This window comes from Carcharhinus amblyrhynchos, chromosome 30 (assembly GCF_965287045.1).
Source record: "Carcharhinus amblyrhynchos chromosome 30, sCarAmb.v2.hapA, whole genome shotgun sequence".
In the NCBI taxonomy this organism is placed as follows: Eukaryota; Metazoa; Chordata; class Chondrichthyes; order Carcharhiniformes; family Carcharhinidae; genus Carcharhinus; species Carcharhinus amblyrhynchos.
In genome coordinates, this window is record NC_137353.1 from 6,373,065 (window position 1) to 6,394,271 (window position 21,207).

The 21,207-nt window shown below is 45.7% G+C and overlaps 1 protein-coding gene across 9 annotated transcripts in view; it reads right to left on the reverse strand.

Moving 5' to 3' along the window:
- The window catches only part of pik3cd (phosphatidylinositol-4,5-bisphosphate 3-kinase, catalytic subunit delta), a 214,945-nt gene that overhangs the window by 61,505 nt on the left and 132,233 nt on the right, over positions 1-21,207 (reverse strand). For all 9 annotated transcript variants that reach the window (XM_080215123.1, XM_080215121.1, XM_080215124.1 and 6 more), the window contains 4 exons: positions 17,685-17,917; positions 11,930-12,109; positions 9,797-9,952; positions 3,421-3,510 (listed from right to left, as the gene is read on the reverse strand). In XM_080215123.1, the coding sequence (XP_080071249.1) occupies positions 3,421-3,510; positions 9,797-9,952; positions 11,930-12,109; positions 17,685-17,917 (659 nt within the window). The remainder of the gene's footprint in view (positions 1-3,420; positions 3,511-9,796; positions 9,953-11,929; positions 12,110-17,684; positions 17,918-21,207) is intronic.

Sequence of the window (21,207 nt, forward strand, 5' to 3'; positions counted from 1 at the left end):
GCTTGTAACTTACTCAGAAAGGGTACAATGCCTGGACGTATTCCTTTTGCTTGCACAGGGAAGTTCCTGCATATGGACATATGTAACTTCTGGCAAGCTAAGCGAGCTAGATTTTGAGCCCAATTGATTACCTCAAATTGGTTATTAGGTTTAAAGTCTAATTATTATTGTTACAGGTAGGTTTACATTAACACTGCAATGGAGTTACTGTGAAAATCTCCTGGTCACCACACTCTGGATTGTTGAGCGAGTGTTGCTCAATCACAAAAGCACCGCTAACTTTTGATACTACATTGAGTTTGCAAGTGTGGGTTGGGTGAGTAAGATCAGTATTTGGCCTCCTGTGTACAGCTGAGTGGATTTGATACAATTCGCCAGTCACTGGGACGTACAACTTGCATGCGCAGTGTCACCCTGGCACTGAAATTTTCATCAAACTTAAAACACCATTTGCACATTGCGGGCAATTTTGTATTTCATTCCGTGCTCCCACTATGGTTTACATTCTAGAGTAGCCCAGGATTGGAAATAGAGCACTTAACCCTCTCAATTAATGGTGAATCTATGGAATTCATTACCAGGGAAGGTTGTGGAGGCTGGGTCATCGAGACAGAGGTAGATAGGTTCTTGATGGGTAAGGGGATAAAAGGTTATTGGGAAAAGGCAGGAGAATGAGAAAAATATCAGCCATGATTGAATGGCACAGCAGAGTCGATGGGCCGAACGGACTAATTCTGCTCCTATGTCTTACAGCCCTATGTTGGGTGACCAAATCATTTATATTAGTGATTTGGATGAGAATATAGGAGGCATGGTTAGCAAGTTTGCAGACAACACCAAAATTGGTGGCATAGTGGACAGTGAAGAAGGTTATCTCGGATTGCAACAGGATCTTGATCAATTGGGCCAGTGGGCTGATGAATGGCAGATGGAGTTTAATTTAGATAAATGCGAGGTGATGCATTTTGGCAGACTGAAGCAAGGCAGGGCTTACTCAGTTAATGGTAGGGCACTGGGGAAAGTTACAGAACAAAGAGATCAGTTACGAGTGGTGTGCCTCAGGGATCTGTTTTGGGGCCACTGTTGTTTGTAATTTTTATTAATGATCTGGATGAGGGTATAGTTGGGTGGATTAGTAAATTTGCTGATGACACCAAAGTTGGAGGTGTGGTAGATTGTGAGGAAGGGTGTCATAGTCTGCAGGGAGACTTAGATAGGTTGCAGAGCTGGGCCGAGAGGTGGCGGATGGAATTTAATGCGGAGAAGTGTGAGGTAATTCACTTTGGTAGGAGCAACAGATGTGTCGAGTATAGGGCTAACGGGAGGACTTTGAATAGTGTGGATGAACAGAGGGATCTAGGTGTGTGTGTACATAGATCCCTGAAAGTTGGGAATCAAGTAGATAAGGTTGTCAAGAAGGCGTACGGTGTCTTGGCGTTTATTGGTAGGGGGATTGAATTTAGGAGTCGCAGTGTAATGTTGCAACTGTACACTACTCTAGTGCGGCCGCACTTGGAGTACTGTGTGCAGTTCTGGTCCCCGCATTACAAGAAGGATGTGGAGGCGTTGGAGAGGGTGCAGAGGAGGTTTACTAGGATGTTGCCTGGTATGGTGGGGAGGTCCTATGAGGAGAGACTGAGGGATCTAGGGTTGTTTTCGTTGGGAAGAAGGCGGCTAAGAGGGGATCTTATTGAAACATATAAGATGATTAGGGGTTTAGATAGGGTGGATAGTGATAGCCTTTTTCCTCGGATGGAGAAAGCTAGCACGAGGGGGCATGACTTTAAATTAAGGGGGGGTAGCTACAGGACGGATGTCAGGGGTAGGTTCTTTACCCAGCGGGTGGTGAGGGATTGGAATGCCCTGCCTGCTGCAGTTGTAGATGCGTCTAGTTTGGGGGCGTTTAAGAGATCTCTGGATAGGTTTATGGACGAAAAGGGATTGGTATAGGCTAGTGGGTCATTGTTTTTGTAACTGGTCGGCACAACATCGTGGGCCGAAGGGCCTGTTCTGCGCTGTAATGTTCTATGTTCTATGTTCTATGTTCTATCTCGGGGTACAGGTTCATAGCTCCCTGAAACTGGAGTCACAGGTGGACAGCGCAATGAAGCAGGCATTCAGCATGCTTGGTTTTATTGGTCAGAACATTGAATACAGGAGTTGGGCCGTCTTGTTGAAGTTGTACAAGACATTGGTAAGGCCACAGTTGGAATACTGTGTACAGTTCTGGTCACCCTACTATGGAAAGGATATTATTAAACTAGAAAGACTGCAAAAAAGATTTACTAGGATGCTACTGGGACTTGATGGATTGACTTATAATGAGAGGCTGGATAGACAGGGGCTTTTTTCTCTGGGCCATAGGAGGCTGAGGGGTGATCATATAGAGGTCTATAAAATAGTGAGGAGCACAGATCAGCTAGATAGTCAATATCTTTTCCCAAAGGTAGGGGAATCTAAAACTAGAGGGCACAGGTTTAAGGTGAGAGGGGAGAGATACAAAAGTAACAGAGGGGCAATGTTTTCACACAGAGTGTGATGAATGGCTGGAACAAGCTGCCAGAGGTGGTAGTAGAGACGGGTACAATTTTGTCTTTTAAAAAGGGTTTAGACAGTTAGATGGATAAGATGGGTAGAGAGGGATATGGGCCAAATGTGGGCAATTGGGACTGGCTTAGAAGTTTAAAAAAAAGGCGGCATGGACAAGTTGGGCTGAAGGGCCTGTTTCCGTGCTGTAAAGCTCTATGAGCAATAGCAAGAGGGGTAAGGGGGTTGGAAGGAGGAAGGTAATGTGATGTCACATCAGAAATATGTTGAAACAGAGCTGACAACCCAAACCATGTCCAGGGTAATGGAGCTGCAACATTTCACTGAAGAGTAAGTTATTTCACTCCGCCAGTCTTCACCTTATCCTGAGGTCAAGTTGTAAGACTTTTTTTTTCCCGAAATGCTTTGATTTTTCTTTTCAAAACAACGCCCTGACAGTTAGCGATCGCTTTCCGATCTCTGAAAAACAACACGCCATGGCGAACCGGCTGCCTGCAAAATGGGACATAGGCATGGCTGACTCCCCACCACCCCTCATTACCAATCCCCACCCCCACCTTCCCCCTCACCACCACCACCACCACGTTTCACTCATGCAAGACTAAACTTCCCCTTGCTGTTTGCAACCACAAAAACTCTGAAAAATTACTACCGAGAAATTGTGATTCTAAGAAGCAATCGCTTGCTTCAGGAGGGCTGAACCCAAACCCTCTCCACTTCCTGCACTTTTATCTGTATTTTGCAAATGAACGTACAACACAAATGTGCATTTGTGGTTGTGATCGTATGATGAGGAATCTATATATATTAATCATTTAGCCGGGGTAAATTATTCAGGGTGTTCATAACAAGGGGGGGAAATGTGGCACCGACCTTCATCCCTTCGTCCGCGTTGACTTTGCTTCCCGAGATGAGTCTGACTGTAAACGGCTTTTCCAAATTCCAGAGACTGGAACCGGATTGCTGAAATAGGAAGAGAAACGTGACATCAACATTGAATGTGCAATTGTCAAGGGGCTAATCGTTCGGTTTTGGTGAACAGAACCAGCAAGGTGTACCGCTAAGAGACAGATAGGAAGAAATATTTATTCAGCACACTTCCACACCAAACACACACGCAGCAAACACACACACAGCAAACATACCAACACGCGCGCACACCAACACACGCGCACGCACCAACACACGCGCACGTGCGCGCACCACTTCTCCAGGATTACTGAAAGTAAGGGTCTGATAGCTCTAAATGGTGTCTCCATTGGCTTCAGTTTACCAGCAGCCTGAGCAGATAAAAAGATTTACATCAGTAAATGCCCTAATGGGGAGGGGGGTTGTGGAGGAACATTTTATAATGAAATTCTGCTCCCATGTGGAGAAATCTCCAGCTAAACAGAAACAGATTCCGTGCTGGAGAGGGAGTGGAGGTTGTAGGATAGGGAGTGGGGATAGTGGACAGTGGGGGTGTGTGGGGGAGATGTAGTGGGCAGCAAGGGGCGGGGGGGGGGGGGTGGTGTTGCGGTGGCAGAGCAAGACTCCATTAGCCAAAAAAAAAAAGAGGCTGTGGGCAGAGAAGGCAGCAGCTGTGGTCCCGATATCCGTCGGCCTCCCCTCCCGTCTCCCCCATCCCGAGGAGCTTGTCCTCAAGCCCACAGCTCCGCGGAATATTAATTCTGAAAGATGCGTCTCAGAGACTCCACATCGTAGTTCCACATTGAGCAAAAGCTGCTGGAATCATAGAAACTGTCGAAGGATAAACACTTAAAAACATCTCACCAAAGGCGATTTCGAAATAAATGTACAGCCAATCCCCCTATTGTGTCAGATTTGCGTTTGATTGTTTTAATTTAAATTTTATATTTAAAACGTAAGGTGCAAAATTGCTTCCAATTTGCTTAAATGAAATCAATCTTTTTCTACCAATATTTAATGTATCGAAACAAATGCTAATCACTCAAAGAACAAACCCTTTCTTGTTGTTACTGAATGAATTCTTTTAATTTAAAAGTTGCTCGGACAGAGTGGATGAATGTGAATGGGTAACTGGATCGCCTTTGCATTTGTGTTGTTTGTGCTGAACACATTCTAATTCATTTAAAGAAAACGACTAACAATGCAACACTTGTAATAAATCGTAAAACAAGAATATTTTCACTGTATAAGATGCTTGATAATCGGGGTCTAAAGTTACATTTTTGATAAATACGCAAATCGCTTTCAATTATAAAATGTTCAAAAGTCTGGTCTCTTTTTGTTCCCCCGATTTCAAATAAATATTTTAAAATTATTGCGGTTTCCTCCCTCATGGTGAAGTTCAGCACATTTGTGACACAGATGCTGGAATTTTACCACCTCACCCATCTGAGACTCGTAAGATCCCACTTCAGGACAATGGAGAATCATGGCCAGATTCTCCATCCATTAGCTGCCCCAATCAGGCGCTTCCTAAGTTTAATTTCATCCCTGGATATTTTAAAGAATCTGCCATTCCACTGCGGACTTGTTAAGTCCATAAAGGAGTGGGGGGAGGGGTGGGGTGTTGGTAATGGTGGCAGTGGTTCGATTCCTGGGTTGGTTCACTGTCTGTGTGGAGTCTGCATGTTCTCCCCGTATCTGTGTGGGTTTCCTCCCACAGTCTGAAAGTCATGCTGGTTCAATGGATTGGCCGTGCTAAATTCTCCCTCAGTGTACCCGAATAGGCACCGGAGCGTGGTGATTCGGGGATTTTCACAGTAACTTCATTGCAGTGTTAATGTAAGCCAACTTGTGACTAATAAATAAACTTTACTTTTACTTAAATCAGTGGAAAATACTTCAACTTTTCAGAAAGAATCCGAGCCCATAATGAGAGGGGGTCCAGAGGAGGTTCACAAGAATAATCCCGGGTATGATAGGCTTGAGGAGCATTTGTGGACTCTGGGTTGGTACTTGATGGAGTTTAGAAGGATCGATAGTTGATTATCAACCCGCTTGGGCCATCATCTTTGTGGTGTAGGGGTTAGCACTGTTGCCTCACTGTGCCAGGGACCTGGGTTCGATTCAGGCCTTGGGCGACCGTGTGGAGTTTGCAGACGTGTAATTTAGATGGATTAGCCGCGGGAAACGTGCGGGGTTAAGATGCTCTATCAGAGAGTCGGTGCAGGCTAGATGGGCTGAATGGCCTCTTCTGTGATGATTCTGACCCAGAGCTCCTGGCTCAGAGACAGGGACATTAACCCACTACACCATGAGAACTCTGGTTCCTTATTAATTAATCTTTGTGAGTTCCTGGGACTTGTCTCCTTCCTATTTGATTGCTTTCCTCTTCCCGTCATCATAATCTTTCTGACATTGAAGCGATTGAGAAAGGATAAGATTCATCCCATTTTGAAGGTTCTGGGTGTGTGTATTTGCTTACACTGGGCAGGCTGTCCGGAAGACCCATCACTCTCAGCGTGAAGGTGGCACAGTGAGGCAGACCAGGTGGAGACAGGATATGAGTAAAAACATTCAGGCTTAGCTCTGCTCAGACACAAAATGAAACTCCCTTTTCTCGCTCTCTTCACCAGGGAATGTATCACATGCTCTGCGCCACCTTCTCAAGGGCGACCGGGGATGAGTAACAAACGTTTGCTTGCCAGCAACGCTCACATCCCTCCAATCTATCTGGAAGGTCAGTGAGTACACAGCATGTGATATCTTCACTCAGAGTTTTGTCAAACTGTGAGCAGCTCCAACAGCAGAGCCTTGTTGTCCTCCCAGCTGATATTAAGGCCTGTATATAATAGTAATATTGTAGTGCTGAATTCTTTCAAAAAAGTAAAGAAAGCACAAAGGAAACAGCATTAAAGCAAAAATTCCTGAAAGGGCAAAAGGAAAATCAAATCTGAATTGTTCTCATCCCTGCTTCCTGAAGCTTGTCTGTGCCTGTAGCTCTCACACACTCACTCCAAAGTTTGGAGTTTATTTATTAGTGTTACAAGTAGGCTTACATAACACAGCAATGAAATTACTGTGAAAATTTCCACGCCGGCGCCTGTTTGGGTACACCGAGGAAGAATTTTGGACTGTGGGAGGAAACTTGAGCACCCGGAGGAAACCCACGCACACACGGGGAGAATGTGCAGACTCCGCACAGAGAGTGACTCAAGCCGGGAATCGAACCCAGGAAGAGTAGAGGGCGAGAAAGGAGAGAAAATTGTTTCCAATATTAAACCGCCAACAAAGACATCCCAAATGCTTCACCATTTTTATCTGTTTATATTTATCTACTTCCCCATATTCAACATTCACTCACTACACACAGTGGTAGCTGTGTGTACCACCTACAAGATGCATTGCAATGTGTCACCAAGGCTCCTGAGGCAGCACCTTCCAAACCACAGCCACTGCCATCTAGAAGGACAAGGGCAGTAGATACCTGGGAACACCACCACTTGGAAGTTCCCTTCCAAGTCACTCACTATCCTGATTTGGAAATATATCGGTGTTCTTTCACTATCGCTGGATCAAAATCCTGGACTCACCTTCCTAACAGCATGGTGGGTGAACCTACATCACACAGACTGCAGAGATTCACGAATCCTGCTCACCACCACCTTCTCGAGGGCAATAAGGCACGGACAATAAAGAAAGTTCCTTTCTGCTAGTCCCCTCTCCTGAAGGGGCTTACCCCTTGCTGGGAAGCAGCATCACCTGAAGTATTCCTGCCCAGTGCTTGCTCTTTGGGCCAATGTACAAGCGTGAAGATTAATGGGATTCAGTTTCTGGAAACATTGCAGCACAGCCCAGCTAGGTCCCTGAATAACACCCACAAACGCAGGCGTCAATGATCAGTAAGGGCACCAACCAACAGCAGGGGATGTGAAAGTGTGGTAACATTGTGTTTCGTGGGGACAGTAAAGGTGGTAACTCTCTTCCCTAGTCCAAGCTGATATAAACTAACTTCACGCAGAAAAGGAGCCGAATGCAGATGGCACATCTTATATTTTATGGGGTAGACACAATGGCACAGTGGTTAGCACTGCTGCCTCACAGCACTAGGGGCCTAGGTTTAATTCCTGTCTTGGGTCACTGTCTGTGTGCAGTTTGCACATTCTCCCCGTGTCTGCATGGGTTTCCTCCGGGTGGCTCCGGTTTTGTCCCACAATGCAAAAATGTGCGGGTTAAGTAGGTTGACCGTGCTAGAGTCAGGGGAACGAGCAGGGTAAATACTGGGATTACGGCGATAGGGCCTGGGTGGGATTGTCACGGCAGCAGGCTTGATGGGCCGAATGGCCTCCTGCTGCACTGTAGGGAATTCTAGGATTCTATTTTAAAGGAAAAGTGTTGACAGCTTTCAGTAAAGGAGGGTTAGTCTGAAGCCAGCTGGAAAAGGATGACACAGCATCAGATTTAACGGGTGGCTTTGCTGCTGGGAATTATAGAACGTGCTAAGCCTATTGTCACAAGAACCAATGTTCTTGGTAACCTCTTTCAACACAGCACTATCTTAAGAAAAAAAACAATGCTGCCCATAAATGTAAGTTGTATTCACCGAAGTAGCAGGTTCTGTTTAAATGTAATACACTCCAGTATTCTTACATGTCGGATTTGTTTCTATCATTGTATTTCTGATGAGTATCTTGAACACTATTAACCACACAGGGTGCATTGAAAACACTTACCGCGGTCTATTTATAACTGCGAATGTTAGACTACAACAAGGTTTCTGTGTCATGTATTGATGCAGTACAGTGTCAAATAGTCCCAAAAGCACAGAGCTGTACCTTGAACTCCAGGTGACTGTGGTCACTACAAGCTATTTCCTGCAATCACGCCTTGCTTGCTACAATGCAACTTTTCTCATGTTTTATAAGGTTATTCAAAAATTTACAACGCTGCAATCTAATCTTCTGCTTTCCCTTTGTGACCTGATTAGATATTACTGATCAAAGCAGCCCATTTACAGCATTTTAAATGCCTGAACTTGCACCTTATGTTTACTTATCAGTGTCACAAGTCGGCTTACATTAACACTGCAATGACATTACCGTGAAAATCCCCTATTTGCCACTTTCCGGAGCCCGTTTGGGTACACTGAGGGAGAATCTAGCACGGCCCAATGCACCTAGCCAGCATGTCTTTCGGACTGTGGGAGGAAACAGGAGCACTTGGAGGAAACCCATGCAGACATGGGGAGAATGTGCAGGCTCTGCACAGACAGTGACCCAAACTGGGAATCGAACCCGGGTCCCCGGTGCTGTGAGGCAGCAGTAATTCCAGAAAAAGATTGGAATGCATATTCTAAGCAAACTGGACTGTGGTGGACACAGTAAGAAGTCTCACAACACCAGGTTAGAATCCAACAGGTCTGTTGGAATCATGAGCTTTCAGAGCACTGTCCTTCATCAGGTGAGTCGCTCATCTGATAAAGGGGCAGCACCCAAAAGCTTGTGCTACCAAATAAACCTGTTGGACTTTAACCTGGAGTTGTGAGACTTCTTACCGTACTCACCACAGTCCAATGCCAACATCTCCACCTCGTGGTCGACACCATTGGATCAAACCAGTCAAAAAACAGAAGTGGGTTGGTTGGTTGGTGTGACTTGATACTATTAGATTGATATTCGTTGTTCCAGTGCAGAGATCTTTGCTCAGTTTGAATGAATCAAGTTTATACATTTAAACAATAACAGAAATATTGAATGGATAGCCAATGAATACGCAGTGCCGATATTCCAAGCCAATTGGGTAGCTGTGGAGGGGCAAGACAGTCTGGGCTGAATCCCTTGTTTAAAGCTGCCTTTCAATGTATAATCCCGCAAGAGATATGGATTTCCTGTGTCAATCGGTCAAGTTTTGCAGAACAACGCAACCTCAACTCAAATTAAATCTTGACTTTATTTCATCTTTTTTTTCAAATGGATAAAAGGTGCGAATTATAGAATCCTGAAAGAGGCCAATTTGGCCCATTGAGGCTGCACCGATAACACTCCCACCCAGGCCCTATCCCCTGTAACCCCATGTATTTACCCTGCATTGACCTTGTAGCGAGCCACATTCGAGTCTCACTGGCTCCCCGCGCTGTCAATAAAATTACCTAAACGTCGGGGATAACGTTAAAATCTGATCTAGTTATGAACTGCACATAAAAATAAGTAATTGGGTTACTGACGAGACATTTCACCAAGTATCATTTATCTTGTGGGATGTATGTTTGAATCTAATTGTGCTGAGGAATCTAATTCGTCCCCAGCCACTGAGACAGGCCCTGTCAGCCCGAGTTCCTTACCTTTTTAACTGGTAGTGGTGGAGGTTTGGAGTGAGAACGGCTCTTTGTGATTTGTCCCATGCTATTGGACTGTTCCTCTTGGTAGGACTTGATTGTAGAATGATGGACCATCGTCAAGTGTGGAGTTAGGTTACTGGACATACAGTTGCAGATATACTGGAGGAGGTAAAATTCAGGGCACATTAATGCCGGTAACTTGTTAAAGTACATCACAGTTAAACATCTTGATGCAGCCTGTCCCTACGATCACTTAAGATAAACATCATTGAATACAGGAGTCTTCAAGACATTGGTATGGCCACAGTTGGAATATTGTGTACAGTTCTGGTCACCCTATTATAGGAAGGATATTATTAAACTAGAAAGAGTGCAAAAAGGATTTACTAGGATGCTACCGGGACTTGATGGTTTGAATTATGAGGAGAGGCTGTATAGACTGGGACTTTTTTCTCTGGAGGGTAGGAGGCTGAGGGGTGATATTATAGAGGTCTAAAATAATGAGGGGCACAGACCAGCTAGATAGTCAATATCTTTTCCCAAAGGTAGGGGAGTCTAAAACTCGAGGGCATAGGTTTAAGATGAGAGGGGAGAGACATAAAAGGGTCCAGAGGGGCAATTTTTTCACACAGAGGGTGGTGAGTGTCTGGAACAAGCTGCCAGAGGTAGTAGTAGAGGCGGGTACAATTTTGTCTTTTAAAAGTGTTTAGACTGTTACATGGGTAAGATGAGTATAGAGGGATATGGGCCAAATGTGAGCAGTTAGGACCATCTTAGGGGTTTAAAAAAATAACGGGTTGGCATGGACGAGTTGGGCCGAAGGGCCTGTTTCCACGCTGTAAACCTCTATAAGGTCACAAATCCAAACAGTGCAGTAGTAATCATCTTAAGAGTTGATATCGTAGGTCTTCATTCCTCACCATTTCAGCTCGCCATTCCTTCCACTGTTACGAGAGGTTTGTGATTTTTATCTTCTAGGTGATGGTCTATAGTTGTGTGATCGACATCACACAGACCCATACAGCATTCCCTGTAGCATGAGCACTCAGGAATGTCTCAAACCACTATCACGGGGGTAGAATGGCTCCTCCTGGGGGGGATGGAGCGGCGCATCCCGGAGGGGGGGAATGGAATGGCGTATCCCAGAGGGGGAACAGAATGGTGCATCCCGGGGAGAGGGGGAGGTGGAATGGCAAAACAAGACAGTATGAATTAAGGGCTCAGATTGGAATGGATGAAACTGGAATGTGGCGAGTTTCTTTTCCCAAAATCTAACTGGGTTGAGTATTCCTGTTTGAGCTACGTGGCTGCATAAGTCATAAACAAGCGCATAGAATCCCTACAGTGCAGTAGGAGGCCATTCAGCCCATCGAGTCTGCACTGACAATAATCCCTCCCGGCCCTATCCCCCGTAACCCCACATATTTACTCTGTTAATCCCCCTGTACACGAAGGGACAATTTAGCACGGCCAATCAACCTTACCCATGCATCTTTGGATTGTGAGAGGAAACCAGAGCACCGGGGGGGGCGGGGGGGGGGGGGGGGGGGGAGACCTACGCAGACACGGGGAGAACATGCAAACTCCACACAGACAGGGACCCGAGGCCGGAATTGAACCCGGGTCCCTGGCACTGTGAGGCAGCAGTGCTAACCACTGTACCACCATGCTAACCACAGACATATTTTAAAGTTAATTTATTAGTCACAAGTGGGCTTACATTAACATTGCAATGAAGTTACTGTGAAAATTATGTAACTCCCATCATACTAAGTTTTAAGACATGAAATATCATCTCTCCGCCACCCCCCCCCCCCGAGGTTCTGGCCTTCCCCCACAAGAGGAAACATCTTCCCAGTATCGAACAATGTCAAGCTCCTCACTATTCGATACGCTCCACTAAGATGCCTTTATTTTGCAACATTAATAGTCAACTGCTGGGAGCCAACGTTCAGGACTGGAGCTCCATGAAGCCAAGGGCCTCCACTGATAAGACTGTGCTCTGTCCCAGTGAGGGCTGAACAAATGCCCAGAACCCACTGGAGAACACACTGGCACTGGGAACAGCACATGACAACCAATTATAGAGGATGGTGCATAACGTCCAAAAACAGACCAAAAGCTGAAGCAGCTTACCTTAAAGCGGCTGAGGGGGTAATTCCCATAGATATACTCTTCTGTCCCATTAACTTGGAGAGTGTAGTCTTCTGGGTCTTCGATTACTTTATGTCGGAAAACGGTAGCCTTTTTCTTGACGGCCAATTTCATTAGGAGTGCAGGAGGTGCTTGGGACGAAATCTGGAAGCTGAAACTCTCCTGTTGTTGAACAAAAAACACCAGTTAGAATCAGAGGATCCCCACAGTGTAGAAGAGGCCATTCAGCCCATTGAGTGAGCGCCAACTCTCTGCCAGAATATCTTACCCCGGCCCTCTCCCCCCCCCACCCCATTCCTGTAATCCCATACATTTCTCATGGTTAATCCCATCTACCTTGGGACACAGTGACACAGTGGTTAGTACTATTGTCTCACAGTGCCAGGGTCCCAGATTGAATTCTGGCCTCGGATCACTGTCCGTGTGGAGTTTCCGTGTTCTCCCCGTGTCTGCGTGGGTTTCCTCCGGGTGCTCCGGTTTCCTCCCACAGCCCAGAGATTGTTTGGCCACGCTAAATTGACTCTTAGTATCAGGGGGATTAGCAGGGTAAACATGTGGGGTGAATATAACTCCTTAGTGGCCCCTGAGAAGGTCTCTTGAACTGCTGCAGTCCACCCGCAGTAGGTAGACCCACTGTGCTGTTAGGGAAGGGAGTTCCAAGATATTGCCACAGCGGTGGTGAAGGAACACCATTGTGGTTCCTGGTCAGGATGGTACGTGACTTGTTTTATCAAGGTTATCAGCCTGAAATGTCAGCTTTCTTTCTCTCCACAGATGACGAGTATTGACAGTATTTTGTTCCTGGCCTTCACCATCTGGCTTTCAGGAATATCCAATTGTAAGTTGCAGTAAATTGACAAGATATTGAGGGCTTAGTTTCAACTAGCCCAATGGTACAACCAGAACAGATTGCCACAAACTCAATCTCCCTTCTCCTCTCTCTGCTATCTGTTTAAGTGGACCTGATGCTGCTGGAAGGTTCAGTAGAGTGGATCTATTAAAAGTGTTCACTGTTCTGAATTCCAGGTCTACGGAGCATAAAGGATGCTAAAGGCAGGTCTGAATGGAATCGGGGGTGGGGATACAGAGAGGTTAGGACAGAATCTCCCCACTGTGTATATCTGTGGCTCATGAGTTTGGTTTTGTTGTTGGTGTGTTAGCTCAGCTGGCTGGACGGTTGGTTAGTGATGCGGAGCGACACCAACAGCGTGGGTTCAATTCCTGCACCGGCTGAGCTTGTTCGTGAAGACCCCACCCAGGCCTGAGATGTTCAGGTTAAATCACCTCCAGGTAGCACTCCCCCCCTCGAAGGGGAGAACAGCCTGTGGGTCATTTGGGGACAATGGCGGCTTTACCTTTCCTTCCTTCCTGGGGGGAACAGGTAATAACTGAATTACAGACAGTTCAGGCCTCACAAACTGCCCCAGGCTAAATTCAACTCCAGATTTGTCCATTACAGGGCTGGGAGAAATCACCCACTCACCAAAGCAAGTGGGGGGGGCCTTAACTTCGATCGTTCAAAGGTCTCATTGTATAAAGAAGTCGGATTATATAATGTCCCACGCTTCATTTGTGACAAGTCTCCCCCCACCCACCCGATCTCTCTTGCACAGCTGGTGCTCACTGAAGTGAGCTTTGAGTAAAAGAAAATAATTTCCCTTTGAAAGACAAGAGTGTTCAGTTAGATTGCAGTGTGGGACTTAAAGAGTTAAGGCCTCACACAGCTTGTTTTTACCCCCCTTCTGCGAGCTGCTGTTATCCCCAAAGGCAGCATTCCCACAGCTGGACAGAAGTGTGTTTTCGCCATGAGTCCATTTTCTCCCTATCTGCCACTTCCTGAACCTGCTGACTCTGCCTGGAGTGGGTCCAGGGGCTCCGAACTCTTTCCGGTACATCTCCCGAGCGAGCATCCTACACGGGGTCAGGGCAGGGCTTTCAGTGTGAAAGCTGATTTCAAAGGGAGATCCGCAGGGTTAGAGACTGCGGTACACCAGCCTCGATTCTGCCATTTTCCAACCGACCGCCTTTCGAGTTTGGCTCGTGCAGCGAGAACCAATTGCGCTCGAATGGCCTCCACGTGATCTCAAAGGACGAGTGCCAACTGTTCACACAGTCAGACGGGACAGAGAGCCATCCAGTTCTGCTGTTAGGTTTCGATCCCAGATGCACACTTTACCACAGAGCTCACAGGATAACAATCAGGAATTATAACAGCAACAAAAACTCCATTTGATTTGATTTATTATTGTCACGTGTATTAACAGACAGTGAAAAGTATTGTTTCTTGCGCGCTATACAGACAAAGCATACCGTTCATAGAGAAGGATTCGAGAGAGTGCAGAATGTAGTGTTACGGTCAGAGCTAGGGTGTAGAGAAAGATCAGCTTAATGCAAGTTAGGTCCATTCAAAAGTCTGACAGCAGCAGGGAAGAAACTTGAGTTGGTTGGTACGTGACCTCAGACTTCTGTATCTTTTTCCTGACGGAAGAAGGTGGAAGAGAGAATGTCCGGGGTGCGTGGGGTCCTTAATTACGTTGGCTGCTTTGGCAAGGCAGCGGGAAGTGTAGACAAAGTCAATGGATGGGAGGCTGGTTTGCGCGATGGATTGGGCTACATTCACGACCTTTCGTAGTTCCTTATGGTCTTCGGCAGAGCAGGAGCCCATACCAAGCTGTGATACAACCAGAAAGAATGCTTTCTGGGGTGCATCCGTAAAAGTTGGTGAGAGTTGTAGCTGACATGTCAAATTTCCTTGGTCTCTGAGAAAGTAGAGGTGTTGGGTGGGCTTTCTTAACTATAGTGTAAGCATGGGGGGACCAGGGCAGGTTGCTGGTGATCTGGACACGTAAAAACTTGAAGCTCTTGACCCTTTCTACTTTGCCCCCGTTGATGTAGACAGAGGGATGTTGACAAACACCACTCAACCCATCATATTTTTCAATAGCCTCTTGCCATATTAAGGAAACTGCATTTACATAGCACCCATCACACCCTCAGAACAGGGCAGGCATCGGCCTAGTGGTATTATCACTAGACTACTATTAATCCAGAAATTTAGCAAATGTTTTGGGGATCAGGGTTCAAATCCCACCACGGCAGATGGTGGAATTTGAATTCAATAAAAAATATCTGGAATTAAGAATCTACTGCTGACCACGAAACCATTGTTGGAAAAATCCATCTGGTTCACTAATGTCCTTTAGGGAAGGAAATCTGCCATCCTTATCCGGTCTGGCCTACATGTGACTCCAGAGCCTCAGCAATGTGGTTGACTCTCAACTGCTTTCCAAGGGCAACTAGGGATGGGCAATAAATGTTGGCCCAGCCAGCAGCTCCCACGTCCCATGAACAAGTAATAAAAAGAAATCCCAAAGTATTTCACAGCTGGTAAAGTAGTTTTGAAATGCAGTTACTGTAGGAATGTAGGAAATGTGACAACCAATTTGCAGAAAGGCGAGGTACCGCTAACAGCAATGTTATTATGTCCAGTGAATCTGTTTGAGGCACTTCAGAGACAAACATTGGAGCAGGACATCAGGAGATATCACACTGCTCCTCTGGCAGATCTTTCTGTAGGATCTTTCACATCTGCCCAAGAAAATTTCTGTTTAATGTCTCATCTGAAAAAAAAAGGCATCTCCAACATTGCAGCACTCCCTCAGTGCTACACTGGAGGGAGTATCAGCCTAGAGTTCGTGCTCGTGTTTCTGGAATGGGATTTGTAGCCACAATTTCCTGCACTGCCAAAATTAATCCGATAGCCTTAATCTTCCCCTCGAGCCTTCTATTCTCCTTCACTTCAAATACTTATCCCCATCACCCTCAAAGTGTGCAATGGTCCTTGCTTTGACCCTTTCTTTGGCAACCTTCCAACTTGATTTTCAAGTTTGCTGACGACACCACCGTAATGGGTCGGATCTCAAACAATGACGAGACAGAGTACAGGAATGAGATAGAGAATCTGGTGAACTGGTGCAGCAACAATAATCTATCCCTCAATGTCAACAAAACAAAGGAGATTGTCATTGACTTCAGGAAGTGTAACGGAGAACATGCCTCTGACTACATCAATAGGGACCAAGTAGAAAGGGTTGAAAGCTTCAAGTTTTTAGGTGTCACCAACAACCTGTCCTGGACTCCCCATGCCGACACTATAGTTAAGAAAGCCCCACCAACGCCTCTACTTTCTCAGAAGACTAAGGAAATTTGGTATGTCAGTTACAGGTCTCACCAACTTTTACAGATGTACCATAGAAAGTATCCTTTCTGGTTGTATCACAGCTTGGTATGGCTCCTGCTCTGCCCAAGACCGCAAGGAACTACAAAAGTGAATGTAGCCCAATCCACCTTCTTCCATTGGGAGAAAGGTGCAAAAGTCTGAGGTCACATACCAACTGACTCAAGAACAGCTTCTTCCCTGCTGCTGTCAGGCTTTTGAATGGACTTACCTTGCATTAAGTTGACCTTTCTCTACACCTTAGCTATGACTGTAACACTACATTCTGCACTCTCCTTTCCTTCCCTATGAACAGTATGTTTTGTCTGTATAGCGCACAAGAAACAATACATGTGACAATAATAAGTCAAATCAAATCAAAAATTCTGTGGGTGCCATGGTGGCATAGTGGTTCACCCTGCTGCCTGATAGCACCAGGGACCCAGGTTCAATACTGATCGTGGGTGACTGTCTGTGTTTCACACATTTTCCCCATGTCTGCGTGGGTTTCCTCCCACACTCCAAAGATGTGCAGGTTAGGTTGACTGGGCCATGCTAAATCGCCTCTTATTGTCCCAAGACGTGTAGATTTCCAGCATCTGCTTTTTCGCTTTTGGATGTATTCTTGGAATAAAATGGCTTGCTTGACGTGAATTATTTAACTATCCTGCAGATGTTCTTAGTGCTACCTTCTTCCTCATGTTTTATTACAGTCTAACAATTTATCACGGTCAATCAACCTAAGCTGCACATTGTTGGATTGAGAGGGGAGCACCCGGAGGAAACCCACGCAGACACGGGGAGACTGTGCAAACTCCATACAGTCACCCGAGGCCAGTATCGAACCTGGCTCCCTGGTGCTATCAGCTACACTCCAAACGGGCACTCCTCTGGGACTGAGCTGGCTGAGGCATGGGGGCTTTTCACTATTCCTAAAGCTTGGAAATTTGACTTTTTGCAGTTTCTTCAATGCAGACTGGGAGAACCAATAAATGTAGAAACTAGAAGCAGGAGGAGGCCATTTGGCCCTTTGAGCCTGTTCCACCATTCATTTTGATCATGGCTGATCCTCGAATTCAATATCCTGATTTCCACCCCCCATCCCCACCCCTCCCCATTTCCTTTGATCCCTTTAACCCCAAATCTAATTTCTTCTTGAAATTGCACAATGGGTGGAATTTTCTCATCCCGCCTGCCACAGGAATCGTTGTGGACGGGACACGGATCGTGCGAGGGTCCATTGACCTCGGACAGGATTTACCTGTCTTGGCGCGAGTGCAGCTGAAAATCCTGCCCAACGTCTATGACCTCAACTCCTTAGTGTGGTCGTGAATTCCACACATTCACCGTCCCCTGGGTGAAGATATTTCTCCTCACCTCAGTTCTAAAAGGTTTACCCCTTACCCTCAAACTATGAACCCCACCCCCCCAACCATTGGGAACATTCTTCCTGAACCTACCCTGTCTAACCCTGTTAGAATTTTCTAAGTTTCTATTAGGAAGGAAGCATGGTGTACTCACTTCAGTGTACTGAAATTTCACATTTATGACAATGTTCCGATGACTCTGCTTCCTGGTAATGCTGTTATCCGATATTTCTGGGACTGGCTCCAGATTCCGCGGAAAGCTGTATTCCATCCACTGTCGCCATGACAATCGTTGCCTCTCTTCCGCCTTCTCCTCGCAAAACTGCCGCAAGCTCCCTCGAAACTCGTTCACCTCGGAATCGGGAACGCTGTCAAACTCATGGAGACCTGAAATGAAGAGCACATTGTTTGTCTCAAATTGCTTCCTCCAAACCCTCTGGAAACCGAGAGGTATTTGCCGTTCTGTTGTCCGAGGGTGTGACGGAAGGTCTTTCAGTTGTGTGAATATACGCATATATATTTTGGGTGGTGACAGGCAGAGCACTGGTGGAATCTTCTGGTCCTACCACTGATAATGGGACTTCCCACTGAACGCATCCCCCTCCCCCCCCGCCATGGCTGGGAAACCCACGGCAGGGGTGTATCGTCGGCAAGACGGTAAGATCCCACCAGTGTGAACGGCAGTAAGATTTAAACAGTTGTACATAAATTATGCACACAAGTATCAAACCGGTCTCAGTAATGGCGAACATAACAACTATCACTGATTGTCATAAAAATCCATCTCGTTCACTAATAGGGAAGGAAACCTCCTGTCCTTACCCAGTCTGGCCTACATGTGACTCCATACCCACAGGACATCACTATCATGAACTGCGCAGTGCTTTAAAAACTAGTTTTTTTTAAATTGTTTTAACATATATTCCTCGATATATCCAGAAATGTTAACGTAAAGTTTGCTTAGTACATCTGCAAATGGATTTATCACAAAACAGCATCTTAATATCACAATGTCAACCTGTGTGTCACCCAATTTTAACTTTATAAAAATTACTTCTAAAAGAAAACACTAAAATCTATTTTCTAGATAAATTAAGGTGCAGCCATGATCTCCTTAGCAAATTTTTAGAAGTTGTAAGGTGTGTGCACAGTTGAGTGGGTCTTATTAAGGTGTTCATAGTCTTGGATACTGTTATACAGCTCAGAAAAGACCCTTCTGCCCATCGAGTCTGCACTGACAATGACTATCACTTAAGTTTCACTAATCTCATTTTCCAGCCCTGTTCCGTATTCTTAAATGCTGTGATGCTTCTAGTGCTCATCTGAATACTTCTTAATTGTCGCAAGATTTCTGGCCTCCACTACCTGTCCAACGATAAGTATACATTAACTCCTAGAAAGCGTATACATGGGAACAGCAAAGGTCGGCGCTACGAGCTGTCTCCATGCTTGCTTCTACACATGGCTCTGTCTAACACTACACTGATTCCTCGGAGTGGGTTATGTCTTCTCTTACATCACCATGTGGGCAGTGCTGTGCTCAGTCCCACATTAACCCTTTATGCACCAGACCCTGAAGCTCCAAAACATTTCAAAATGCAATTATCATAAACCTCCAAATGAACGCAATTAGCGAAACCCTCCCATTGGGGGTTAATTGACCCTGGGTGTGTCGTCAGTTCTGTGGGTGGAGCCTGATTTTTAAAAACAGGACAAAACATTGTGTAACCTTTTTGATTTGATTTATTATTGTCACATGCATTAACAAACAATGAACAGTATTGTTTCTTGTGCGCTATACAGTTAAAGCATACCATTCATAGAGAAGGAAAGGACAGAGTGTAGAATGTAGTGTCGCAGTCATAGCGAGGGTGGAGAGAAAGATCAGCTTAATGTGTGGTAGGTCCATTCAAAAGTCTGACAGCAGCAGGGAAGAAGCTGTTCTTGAGTCGGTCGGCACATGACCTCAGACTTTTGTATCTTTTTCCCGAAGGAAGAAGGTGGAAGAGAGAATGTCCGGGGTGCGTGGGGTCCTTAATTATGCTGGCTGCTTTGCCGAGGCAGCAGGAATCAATGGATGGGAGGCTGCTTTGAAGTTTTAGAAGCGTAGAACGGGGGTAAAAAATAGAATTAGAAGGTATGCTGGGCACAGCTTGCAAGAAGTCACTACATGGGACATTGTTCAGTGCGGTAAACCTGTCTGCCCTCTCTCTGTTACTTGTACCATATTGTACAGTAGTTTAGTATCTCATGGAGAGATCTGGTTGAGTTGTCCTGAAGCCAATTTGCACTGGAAATATTGGGAGCATTTGCACAAATCAGTTTTTAAAAATGCGTCTATACAGTGCTTTATCACAACTCCTGGATGTCTCAAACCCCATTAGAGCCAAATTAAGTACTTTTTGCACAGTATGAAGTCTCACAATACCAGGTTCTGAGGCTGTGCCCAGCTCAGTCCAACACTGGCATCTCCACATCATGCTATTTTTTGAAGAGTAGTCACTGTTGTAAAGTAGGAAATGTGGTAGCCAATATGTACACAGCAAGCTCCCACAATCAGCAATGTAATAATGGTCGCAATATCTGTTTCTTCAGAGTCTGGTTGAGGGATAAATATCAGCCAGGCCACTGAAAGCCACCTCACAGCTCACAGGATCTTGAAAGGTCACCAAAAGGGCAAAAGGACCTCAATCCCTTCTGAGACATGGCATCTAAATGATACAGCATTCCCGCAAGCCTGGTGCGGGACTTGAACCTACAACATTCTGACTCCAGAAACAAGAGTGCTACCAACGGGGCCACAGCTGCCATTATCAGTTATACCAATGCTGGAGGAAATAAGCCCAAAAAGGCAGCAATCCAAATCGGACAGTCCAGGCCATTCAGAGAAAGAACCGTGTATTACCAGCATTCTCTGTTTTCAGATTTCCAGCTTTTTAACAAAACTGGCAAAAAAGTTAATCTAATGTGTTATTATTTCTAAGATGCTCTAGAATCCCTACAGTGCAGAGGAGGCCATTCGGCCCATCAGATCCACACTGAATCTCTGACAGAGCATCCCACCCAGGCCTTATTCCCATAACCCCACATATTTACCCTGCCAATCTGCACCAAGTTGATCTTTCTCGACACCCTAGCTATGACTCTAGCACTACATTCTGCACTCTCCTTTTCTTCTCTATGAATGGTATGCTTTGTCTGTTTGGCGCGCAAGAAACAATACTTTTCACTGTATACTAACACATGTGACAATAATAAATCAAAATCAAACATAACCTACACATCTTTGGACAATAAGGGGCAATTTAGCATGGCCAATCCATCTAACTTTGGACTATGGGAGGAAACTGGAGCATCCGGAGGAAACCCACGCAGACATGGGGAGAACGTGCAGACTCTACAGAGATAGTCACCCAAGGCTGCTATCGAACCTGGGTCCCTGGCGCTGTGACGCAGCAATGCTAACCACTGTGCTATGACGTTGCGCTAATGTTAAAAAAAATTCAAAAATATATTTCTCAGTTCAGTAGATCCCTACAATGTTTTAAATGGGTGGCACAGTGGTTAGCACTGCTGCCTCTCAGCGCCAGGGACCCGGGTTCAATTCCCGGCTTGCGTTACTGTCCGTGCAGAGTTTGCACATTCCCCCTGTGTCTGCTTGGGTTTCCTCCAGGTGC